Source organism: Dreissena polymorpha, chromosome 4 (genome assembly GCF_020536995.1).
Source record: "Dreissena polymorpha isolate Duluth1 chromosome 4, UMN_Dpol_1.0, whole genome shotgun sequence".
NCBI lineage: Eukaryota > Metazoa > Mollusca > Bivalvia > Myida > Dreissenidae > Dreissena > Dreissena polymorpha.
In genome coordinates, this window is record NC_068358.1 from 114,267,705 (window position 1) to 114,280,511 (window position 12,807).

At 35.2% G+C, this 12,807-nt stretch overlaps 1 protein-coding gene across 1 annotated transcript in view; it reads right to left on the reverse strand.

The window, feature by feature from the left end:
* LOC127878715 (uncharacterized) overlaps window positions 1–12,807 on the reverse strand; it is a 102,229-nt gene that overhangs the window by 75,281 nt on the left and 14,141 nt on the right. The window contains exon 2 of the mRNA XM_052425247.1: window positions 9,582–9,698. Within this exon, the coding sequence (XP_052281207.1) occupies window positions 9,582–9,698 (117 nt within the window). The remainder of the gene's footprint in view (window positions 1–9,581; window positions 9,699–12,807) is intronic.

A 12,807-nucleotide genomic window follows, 5' to 3' on the forward strand; every position in this document is an offset into this window, starting at 1 on the left:
ATTGATCAGATCTATAAGAGTGCTCCATCTAGGCCTAAAAATGTGATTCAGCACCATGTGGCAACAAGTCTATAGTTTTATTTATTTTAGAATCAGTGTCAGGCCTCCCCCGACAAAAAATAAAAATCATTCTGTAAGTCTATTGAATTCTCCAAAGGACATAAATTAACTGGAAGTATTCGCATTTTTAAAGATGTGCGATTGTCATACATGCCATAATTTTTTAGGTCCAAAGCGGGACATTCCATAAAAAATTGTCGGGACATTTGACCAAAAAGCAGGACACCTAAAATTATCTATCATTCCACCTTTACTATAGTCAGTACATTGAATAGTACTAACAAAAACTCTTGATACTTTTATTCAAGACATAAAACATCTGATATGAAGCATGAAATCTAAAACATAACAATAACAGTTTTATTAAATAAGACAATAGCAAACAACGAAGATAATATTCATCTGTTTAAGAGTACAAAATCTAGAACATTACGACAACAATACTCATTATATTAATTTCAATGGCAAACATTGACGCAGGGGAGGCTATCCAGTTGACTGAAAGTACGGGTTACAGTACACTATCTACCGAACAGTTACATCAGTTACACACGGAATGCGCGGGCGTACACATTTCCGTATTTTGTTTTCTTCTTATATACACAGATTAAACTGAATTGTGAATTGTCAGGCGCTGTATTGGGGTAGTGTCAAACTGTCATGAATAACAACACGCTGTTTTTATTACAATAACACAAGACAAGATGGGTACCACTTTTACTGTTTGTTGCGATGTTGTTTTAAGCATGTGTCCATGCGCAGTTTGTTACTTGTCAATTGTCGCGGCTTTTGGAGTAGGGTCAAACTGTCATGCATATGACCTCATTGTTTTTAACTTAATTGGAGTAGGGTCAAACTGTCATGCATAACACCTCGTTGTTTTTATTACAATTACACTAGACAGGATGGGTATCACTTATTGGACTGTTTGTTGCGATTTTGGTATATTGTACATTCGAAATATCCCGCTATATTGGAACTAAACATTGAATGTAAAAGACTCATTTATGACGTAGCGTTAATTTTACAAAACAATTGTTTTGTAAACCGTTTCAAACAAATACAAAATAAACACATTTTCAACATTTATTTCATTATAATAAAACTATCGATAGCAATAAGCGACCACTATCTTGAAGACGACCATGGTGTGAATGCCTGATAAAATCAATAATTAGCCGATAAATCGCTGATAAGGTGTCATATACAACACTGGTACACACGATAAGTAGAATCGGATTGCTAATTGGGGGCAATAAAGGGATTAGTGGTGTTAAGTGTTAGCGAAACAGAGCTTGAATAGCAAATTTTATTGGGAACCTATACACCTTACATCGTTTTTTACGAATGTCGGGACAAATCGTCTCATGGCGGGACGGCGGGACAAAGGGCCCAAAAGCGGGACTGTCCCGCGGAGATCGGGACGTATGGCATGTATGGCGATTGTTCTTATGATATATTAAATATTTATTTATTGATTCAAAGTGAAAGAAAAACACGTTCATTGTCCGGTATAAACTAAATTTGAACATTTTTATAGTATTTGGCAGTGATACTTGTTGTCCATTTGTGAACCTGTTGTTTTCTGAAAGAGCAATTTCCATCCAATATTTCCTTAATATTATGGGGAGCCCGCAAATGTATAACAGATGCAATGGCAAGCTGTAAAAAGCCCATTTACAATTCACCTTGATAATATATGGCTATGAACATGAAACAAAGACCTACTTGAAGAGTTATTGTTTCTTTGTTGTGCTATATTAATAAACAAAAGGCCAACTTATTGAAAAGTGTGTTACAGTGAGTCTTTAAGCCTATTTTTTCTCTCTGATTCTGGCGTTTCTTGTTTGATTTAATTTTTTTTTTTTTTTTTTTTTTAGCAGACACATAAACAACCAAGCTATGTAATATGGAATTTTTACACTCATTATTGCTGCTTCTTCCTGTATTTGCGCGATGATTATCTGAGATAGTAACTCCATGATGCTATAATCTCAAATCTTTTTCTATAAAGAAGGAATGTAGTTGACAATTGTTAATAGTTTTATTTGATCGTTCGTCAAAAAGTTGTAACTCTGTTACTCTTGTATCTTCAATGCAATTGAGTAAATAAATAGTAATTAAATTGAATGCGTTTTAATTCCCTTTTATTATTGTTTAATTTGAGTTACAATGCTATGACGTTAAATTTTATTTACACTTAAATGTATTATGAATATTGCTGGGCCAAGTGTGAGGTTGAGCGCTCTATAACCAGGTTTAAACCCACAATGCTTTGCATTGACCGTTCCAAGGCGGTGACCCTAGCTTTATTCATATTTTGTGTTTATGTTGGTTTGTATTGGATGTATAGTGCTGTTTTGTACTGTTTGGGCAATCGGTCACTTGCCTTAAATAAAGGACCAATTAATTGTTTTAATGAAAATTCAATACTGCTCCAGCAGCTGAAGTTTCACTTCTTTATATTGTTATGGATCTCAAATCATTTATAAAAAGACCAACTTAAACTTGCTTAAACCCACTTCTGTTTAAAAAAGACCAACTCCTGTTGTAAAAGAATCGCTTATGAAACAAAATGACACACTTAAACACACATAAACCAACTCATAAATAAAAAGACTCACTTTTGACACATACAAAACAAACTCGTGACAGAAAAAAAATCACTTTAACACACATCCACTCTAAAAAAAAACACTTTAAACTCAGTTAAGCACAGTTTAGCTCACATAAAACTCGTTTTTATTTGCAAAATCCAACTTCCACTCAGAAAAACTCAGAAACACAGTTTGATGTTTGTTAAAGTGTGTTTTGGTATTAAAGTGGATTAATTTTTTGCAAGGGCTAGCTGCGGTTAGGCTTTTCTATGGTTTTAGATAGACTTTACAAGTGAGAATAGTGTTGATCTAACTGTGAGTGGTTATTTTTTTAAGTGTCAAGACAATGAAAATACGATTAAACATGCTTTAACCATTATAAGTAATACTTTAACAACTCATTTTCACAATTTGTACACGTTAGCAACTAGTTTTTCACAATTTTTAAAGTTTGCAACTCATTTTTTTTCACAATTTTGAAACGTTTGTGACTCATTTTGACAAAGTGAGGGGACAGGGCCACTTCACAGTCGTCGAAATTCGCACTAGCCCGACAGCAAAAAACTAGTATTTTTTCTTTCGGGCTTGTAGGAAATCCAATATTACAAGCCCGACGTGCTTGTACAATTCATTAAACAGAAAACGAGTTCCACTTTCATTTTCAATATTTGTAAACACAGTTTTGAGCCGCTTAAATCAACAACCGCTTATGTTTTAACACACTGTGCACACGTGCTGGGCAATCACTGCGCATAAAGCGCATGGTTTTGTGGTTCCCGGATTGCTATTATGTACAATAAATGTTTTGCGTTGCATTTGGGACACAGAGAGTAATGGCCGAACCATTTTGTACACACCGGTCTTACTGACCTGTGTACTAACGCGAAAGGAATTGTGGGTAGCACTTCTTTTACAAGTGAAAAGCGAAAGGTCAGGTAATCATACTTCTAATAATCGCTATCAGTCTGAATAGAGATTAAAAATCACATTTAAACATAGTTAAATAACATTTCTTTAAACAACATTACGTTTTAAACACACAATAAAGAACGGTTTTTCTTTCATTATTAACTTTTTCATTCCTATGCAGAACCATTTTGGCGGAAGCATAATTCCCCAAACCAGGGGAATGTGATGCGTCTAAGAATAGAGGTGACAATAACGTAGTGACGTCACCATCTATGTATAGAATGATGGCTGAACAGTTGTCATTCAAGTACGTCGTTGAGGAATGCTTATCTGAGGTAACTGTGATTGACGCATTTGTCAACTGGCTTTTTGTAGAATAACCTGGCACTTAATTGCTTATATATTTTCTGGTGGTTCACTAGGTTTGCTCTCTCTTTCACATGGATAGATGGGATACATTTCTGCTAATTTTTTACCTAAACTTTATGTATATATTTATAATTGTGATTTGATTGAAATCCGTGTGTGAAATTAATTTCTTCTTATTTCAGGATCCGAAAGAGGCTGGCTCAGATAACGAGGAAGCTAACTTGGATGGTGATGAAATTAATAAGAGATTTGTATTGTATTCTAAAGATTGAATAAATGAATACTTCTTTGGATGTTTTATGTTATGTTTATCTGCATTTTTAACAAAAATGTTTTAAGCTAGTAAAATCTGACTCGGGCTTGTTCAAATTCCCATAGTACTAGCCCGACTTGCTTGTAGATTTAAATCTGAATTTCAATGACTGACTTCACAAAATCAGGAAAAAACTGAAATAAATATTGAGGTCCTAGGCATGTCTATACATTTAAACTTGGCAACTATAACAAAAGAACAATTTTTTTGACCAAGTTTCAACAAGATTTGAGTTGAGTGTGACTTCTAGTGTTCTTTCTTCTTTAATTCGAATTAGTGAGGGTTTTTTTACCTCACATGACCCTGTTTCAAACTTGACCAAGATACCATAAGAACATGTTTCTGACCAAGATTTGATTAAAAATATGACTTCTACGGTGATTTTAAGGATTTACTATAGCCATACAAGGAAAACATACCCAACCCCTGTCGACCATTTTTTTAACAGGTCAAAACGATTTTTGAACTGGGCTAAGATATCATTACAACAAGTGCTTTGACGAAGTTGCAGGAAGATTGGAGAAAAATACAGCAACTGCCAGATTATTCACAAGTTGTAGTCATAGCAATGAAGGCAGATTTACGCCTTATGTTCACATCAATAGCAACCAATGCGAAACACCCCACAAGAGTTATGGAGCATCTTGAGTTGTCACTGAACAACATCAGGCTTACCTCTTCTTTTGCCAATGTAGTTAGACAAATAGAATTTTAGATTGCAATGCACACCTGTTGCATATGGCATTATTTAAAGGTGGCAGACATTTGAAAAAAGAAACAAGAGCACCGCCTAGCGGGAGCAGACCACTCATCTATTTTTCTTTTTAAGGGACCTATCTCAATTTCAATCACAAAGGAGGGAGGGGTGGAGTGGAGAGGGTGTATAGTGTGTGGGTGTGGTCATTTATTACATTATCTTTCAAAAATGCAAAAAAAATATTTATTTTTTTTTTTGGGGGGGGGGGAGGGATTCTTGGGTGGGATGGTTGGACAGTATTTCAAAAATAAAATAATAAAAATAAATATTTGTGTTTTTTAACCATGTTTGAAAAAAAAAACAAGAGATGTATTTGTCAGAAACACAATGCCCCTATTGAGCCGCTTTGGAAAAAATGGTTTTTTTTACCTTTGACCTTTAAGGATGACCTTGACCTTCCACCACTCAAAATGTGCAGTTTTTTGAGAACGCCGCTTTAAAATATATTTTTTGACCTTTGAGCTTGAAGGATGACCTTGACCTTGAAGGATGACCTTGACCTTGAACTTCCACCACTCAAAATGTGAAGCTTCATGATAACGCTGCTTTGAAATTATTATTTTTTTTACCTTTGACCTTGAAGGATGACCTTTACCTTGAAGAATGACCTTGACCTTGACCTTAAACCACTCAAAATGTGCAGCTTCATGAGAATGCAACATTGATTTTTTTTTTCTAAAATTGACCATTGACTTTGAAGGATGACCTTGACCTTGAAGGATGACCTTGACCTTGAACTCCCACCACTCAAAATGTGCAGCTTCATGAGAAAGCCACTTTCATTTTTTTTTTTTTTTTTTTACCTTGAAGGATGATCTTTACCTTGAACTTCCACTTCTCAAAATGCGCAGCTTCATGATAACGCCGCTTTGAATTATTTTTTTTACCTGTGACCTTGAAGAATGACCTTGACCTTGAAGAATGACCTTGACCTTGAACTTCCACCACTCAAAATGTGCAGCTTCATGAGAACGCCGCTTTGATGATATTTTTTTTCCTTTGATTTTGAAGGATGACCTCGACCTTGAAGGTTGACCTTGGCCTTGAACTTCCACCACTCAAAATGTGCAGCTTCATGAGAATGCCGCTTTGAAATGTTTTTATTATTTTTTTACCTTGAAGTACATTGACCTTGAACTTCCGCCACTCGAAATGTGAAGCTTCATGAGATACACATGCATGCCAAATATCCAGTTGCTATCTTCAATATGAAAAAAAATATGGCCAATGTTCAAGTTTTTCGGACGGACAAATGCCATATATTTGACATTTGACCTTGAAGGATGACCTTGACCTTCACCTTTCACCACTCAAAATGTTCAACTCCATGAGAACCACATGCATGCCAAATATCAAGTTGCTATCTTCAATATTGAAAAAGTTATGGCCAATGTTCAAGTTTTCGGACAGAGAGACCCATAAATTTGACATTTGACCTTGAAGGATGACCTTTACCTTGACCTTTCACCACTCATAATGTGCAGCTCCATGAGATACACATGCATGCAAAAAATCAAGTTGCTATCTTTAAAAGTGATGGCCAATGTTAAAGTTTTTTTTCGGACGGACGGACAGACTGACTGACATACTGACGGACAGTTCAACTGCTATATGCCACCCTACCAGGGGCATAAAAATTATTTTTTTGGGGTGGGCGGGGTATAGTGTGAGGGTGTGGTGGTCATTGATTGGATGATCTTTAAATAATAAAAAAATAATGGGTGGGGGGATTGAGGGGGGATTCGGGGGGGGGGGGGGGGGGGGGGGATTCGGGGGGGGGATTCGGGGGGGGGATGGTTTGGGTGGAGTCTATTGTGGTGTGTCTGGTAAGAGTTGTTTTGTCCAAGTATCAATTGAATTTAATCATAAATAAAGAAGTTATGGCAATTTTAGCAAAATTTAATAATTTGACATTGAGAGTCAAGGTCATTCAAAGGTCAAGGTAAAATTCAAGTTGCCAGGTACAGAAGCCTCATGATAGCATGAAAGTATTTGAAGTTTAAAAGCAATAGCCTTGATACTTTAGAAGAAGAAGGTAAAGTGAATCTAAACACAAAATGTAAACATATATTTAAAGTTACTAAGTCAAAAAAAGGCCATTATTCCGTAAAAATGACAAACAGAGTTATGCAACTTGTCCTTTACTGTCCCCTTATGATAGTTTGCGAATGTTCCAAGTATGAAAGCAATATCTATGATACTTTAGGGGTAAAGTGAACCAAAACACAAAACTAAACCAAATTTTCAAGTATAAAGGGCCCATAATTCCGTCAAAATGCCAGTCAGAGTTACATAACTTTGCCTGCACAGTCCCCTTACGATAGTTAGTAAGTGTTGCAAGTATGAAAGCAATAGCTTTGATACTTTAGGAAAAAAGTGGACCTAAACACAAAACTTAACCAAATTTTCAATTTTCTAAGTATAAAAAGGGCACATAATTCTGTCAAAATGCCAGTCAGAGTTACATAACTTTGCCTGCACAGTCCCCTTATGATAGTTAGTAAGTGGTGCAAGTATGAAAGCAATAGCTTTGATACTGAAGGAATAAAATGGCTGTTCAATAAACAACATAAATTATAGATATTTAGGATAAATTGAATGCGTGTCTCAATTTACACTGGAGGATAAATTTCAGAAACATTGAAACAACAGATTCTTACCATAAATCTACTCATTGAAAGTATGTAGCATTATAGAGTGTAAATAAATCAGAATTCAGTCAAAATTGCAGAGTATAGGGAAAATTGTATCATCCACTGAAGAGCTCTAGATAAGGTTTTGTGAAATATTTATATTACTACCAGATTTTCAAAAATAATTCTTAACTCTGAAATTTTATTCTTAACGTTACTACTAAGTTTTGGGAAATAATTCTTATTTTTTCTAAATGACCTAAAAATAATGGTTATTTTCATGCAAAAATATCAAAATAAACATACTAGCAACTTTATTTATACGAGTTCAACAGTGTCTTTTCAGTATTATACAATTTTATTTTTCAAATACCTTCATATGCCCACACTGTGCTAAGATTGCATGCCTTAAATGAATTTTTACATATTTCACAATTAAAATGGGTCTCCCCTTCAATCTTTTTAACGATTAGCCACTGGACTTGTCCCTTCCACTCGTTCAATGTTTTTTGTGTGTTTAAGTTTGGACCCGTCGTGTCGCGTTTTTGTTTAGCTTTTCCGACTGTGTCGGCAACTGAACATACAACATCGTATAAAATCTTTTCTATAATGTCTTTCTAAACATTTAACTTCGGCTCACTTTGCATACAATATGTTAAAAGCGTGTTTTTGGACGCTTTGCAGTTTTTTAGGACGCTCTTGGGCGCCGCCATTATTTTTTGACAAATAGACTGTAAACGCCGCTTTTGCTGGAAAAAATGCGATTTGTTAAACAAACTCGATAACCATTCTATATAAGCACCGCAAAGATCTTAAATACGCGAAAAGAACTCAATAAAAATCAATAAGAACCGATGTAAAAATAATATTCGTTACTTGATTTTGTTATTCTTAATTGTACGACAAAATTTTAAAATAAATACGTAACGGACTTGAAAATAATTCGTAATTACGAAAATACGACCCTTATCTCGAGCTCTGACCCACTGGCTGCTTTATTTTTCAACAGGCTGGAACCATATTCAAACTCAAATGATATTTTATTAATTTTAGACAAATGTTTTATGCATGTTTTATAATGATTAAAACAAGAGATGTGTTTGTGCATGCCAAATATCAAGTTGCTAACTTCAATATTGCAAAATTTATGAAGAAGGTTAAAGTTTTGGTAAAAGTTTTTGAATTTGTTTTTTTGACCTTGAAGAAAGACCTTGACCTTTCACCACTCAAAATGTGCAGCTCCATGAGATACACATGCATGCCAAATATCAAGTTGCTATCTTAGTTATGACCAAAGAAAAAGTTTTGGTTAAAGTTTGGGACACACACATACAATGACAGACTGGCCAAAAACAATATACCCCCGATCTTTCGATCCGGGAGCATAAAAATCTGCTACTAATAGAGGGTGCGCAAGGTTTCTCTTTAAATTGACCAATTGACCCAGTTTTAAGCTAGGCAAAGATTTCATAGTTACAAATGTTCTGACCAAATTATACGAGGATTGGGTAATAGATGTGACCTCTAATGTTCACAATGTAGAAAGATGACATACTAAGATTAACAGACAACACAGGACAAATAACTGACAAAAGGTTTTCACAAACTTCACCATGAGCAGGTTGTTGTCAGTTGAGCTAAAAAAAAGGTGTACATATTGTAGGTTGTACTACCTGTTAAAATTTACTTCACCAAAACAAAGCCCAGACCCAAAACTCATGTGTATTAGTATGCAATCACCATCTAAAATAACTTATGATAAATTGTGAAGTTTTAAAGGCTTTATTTCCAGCACAAATTTACTGATGAGCAGCAAAAGGCTTGAAACCTTAACTGACTGCGAGTTACTTGCAGACTGTTATGGTTTTATGCTGGTTGCATATTGCGATTTTCATTTTGCTTCTGAGCAGAAAAAAGGTTAAACAACAAATTTTTGTACTGACTATAACCATAATGACTGCAAGGTGGCGGGGAGGGATGTTCTTCGTGTAGTCTCTAACTGGCCCAAAACGTCCTTCCCTAGGCGTCCACGGGACGTTTTTTTGGTCTACCATTTTCATCTACAAAACAAGAGTGGGGTCACAATAAGGCCAGTACAACAACGTGTGCATAAAACTGATCTGTGAATGAAGTATTTATTTTTTCAGAAATGATGGCACAACCATACAGAAAAGAACAACATATGTAATCCAAACTCGAGTTATTCAGCGAAAACAATTTTCCTATTTTTAGTATTTAAGTGAATTTAAAATTTACTTTACTGGACTATTTTAAACGCAAGCTACATTGTAGGTTTGCATGTAAGCTACCTAAACATATGATTTCCATTTAACACCATTACCCATACAAACTTTATTGAGTGGAGTGAGTGAATTGTGTTTTTCTTCTTTGATCAACAGTGACACTGACCTTGCCCCAACCGGCCTAAAACGCATTCCAAAACAAGTCTCCATTTATGTTTTGTTCAAGTTTCTTTTCTTATTATCATTAACCTTGACCTTGATATGACTAGCCAAAATTGAATGCTTAGATAAGTTACTTTTCAATCTTGCTATAACTAAACTTTCATCCAGATTAGTTAATGGTTAATGCAGTCATTTTTATTTAACAAAAAACATTAATTAGAAAGCAGGCTACATTCATTAAGCAAGCATTGGATATTCAGAGGCCACTCCCAAAAAGCAGAAGACCTCTCTGTGTATTTTGAAGTTGTATGAGGCTCTTCCTTGCCTTATTCTGTGTTATGTCAGGACCCAGAGTGTGTCCCACTATACCTACCTTTCTAACTATTGTTTCATGTGAGATGTGAAATGTGTTAAATTAAAGCTGCAATTTCCAGCTTTTTTGTACTCTAAAAGATATTTTTCATGTGTGTTTGATCTTGTGCTGTGTGGGTTAAGTTCAAGTATGTGGAGTAAACCCAACCTGTCAGGTATGGGGACCTCTTTACAAGCTCACATCCTTGTATCAACATCCAAGCATTTTGTGCTGGATGGAGGGGCATTATCGGAGAATGGCCAGAGGCCAAATTAATATACAAGCATATCACTCTAGTGGCCCGCAAAATAGTCGCACTTTCAAAGTAAAAAAATGACTTACACCACATGACAAAACATACAAATAAGCTCGAGATCTACATGCAAATCTCATAGTTTATAAGCAATTTATGTTGCCTGGCTTCTTAGAAAATACCCAAATGATAACATATGTATATTACATTATTATAAAAAGCATATGTTAATCCTTATTTCAACTGTATCATTGTGTAAGTATTGTTACACAAAACTCCTAGTAAATATTTATCAATAAAAACAGAGTGGGAGTATGAGGGTGGGTGCTTGTATATTTCGGCCTCCGGCAATTCTCCAATAATGTACCTCCATCCAGCGCAAAATGCTTGGATGCAGGTTTCATTATTTCCGATGGCCTACGGCTCTCATATACAAGCATGTTTAAAGTGAAGACAACATAAATATAACCAACTACTTTTTATTTCCTTCAGATTCCAAATACAGTCTATATTACTTTGCTTCATATACTTAAGCATCATCTAAACATAACAACAATATTGCATTTGTTGACCAATATTATGCAGAAAAGAGATACAAATCAAAAACAAACCGGCTTAAAGCAATTCATTACATCTTGAATTTAATATGTTAAAATCTTACTACCATGAACTCAATACACAATTCTGGTAGTTACTAAAATAAAATGCCTTTAAAAATTTCGCTGAAGACCAATTAGCGGTCTGGAGAATTTCGGACATTTTACACCGACCCCATGAAGCTGCAGATGATGATGCTCACCGATAAGAATGAGCCTTATATTTAACAATGTCTATTCCTCCTAATAAAAGTACATTTTTAACCAACGAGCCAAAGTGCTTGTAGAGACTGCTTTATCATTTTTAAAACAAACAAACAATTGAGAATCTTTTCTCAAAGACTGTGAACGAACATAATTTTGGAAACAAAATTTGTGCATGGTTTAGTTGTTTTCAACTGCTCACAACAATACAAAATGGCAACATCTTCCTTTATACACAAATGGTCAATTTTCAAAGCCTTCAGAGACTGCGCTCTTGCTGCCGTACACAGAGCCACTAAAGACACAACGTTAAAAGTTTCAATGAAAGGGATAGTAAAGGCATCCATTTGGCAATAACATTTAGTACCTCTCCTACATCCCAAGTGTCAACATACCTAGGTTTGGGAGGAATCTATTTAGACCCTTCATAAATTTATGAAGTATATTAAAACTTAAAACAATGTAAGGATTTAAAAGCTGGACCGTCTCTAAAATCACTACCTTATGACAACATATAACAATATACGACTTTTTAAACTGTTTTAAATGAAGCAAATATGATATTATGTCAGTGTCACAGCGGTGTAATGGAATTGCACATCTGGAGATTACACCACATATGCCATCGTTTCCATGCAGATGAGTACTGTTTTCTTGTTCCTGGCCGCCAGCTTTGGAAGACTGAGTCGATAGCCGTTTGCGGAAGCCACAATTCTGCAATTCTCTCCAGACACAATCGCTCCAACCAACTGCAGATGTTTTTTTTCATTGGATGCAACTCGTTCTTGTGAGGAAGGTTAAGTAGTTCCTTGTGTCACGGCAACCTGACAGGAATAGAAACAAGCAAGTCCAAAAACAATGGAAACCATGTCTGTTAAGACCATAATGGACAAATTAACAATGCTGCTTTAGCCTGATCCTACTTTATTTAATTCAACACCATGCCGAGTAAAGGAAATGGAGGGAAAATATAGGGTTTCCATTTTGACCAGTCAAAAGAAAAAGCATCTTTTTATAAGGCTTCAGGATCTGGGGTCGACACAAAGTTGGCCAACTGTTTATTCAATCGAGATGCAAAATATATTTGGAGTCATCAACTGTCAAAACAATCTTTCAGTCCCTGATGTTTTTAATTTCCATTCAGAGGTGTCTGAAAAATGTCTAGAAAAATAATCTGTCTGAATATGGGAGATGCCTGGCAAATGAAAAGCAGAAAGATATAAAGCCTTTTTAATGCACCATTTCCATATCTTTTTCGTTAATTTATCCATTTCTTTAGAATTCATACCACCCATATTATTAAGATATATATAAAGCTGTGGTACTGTCACTCTGTATGGCTACATGAATACATGTTAT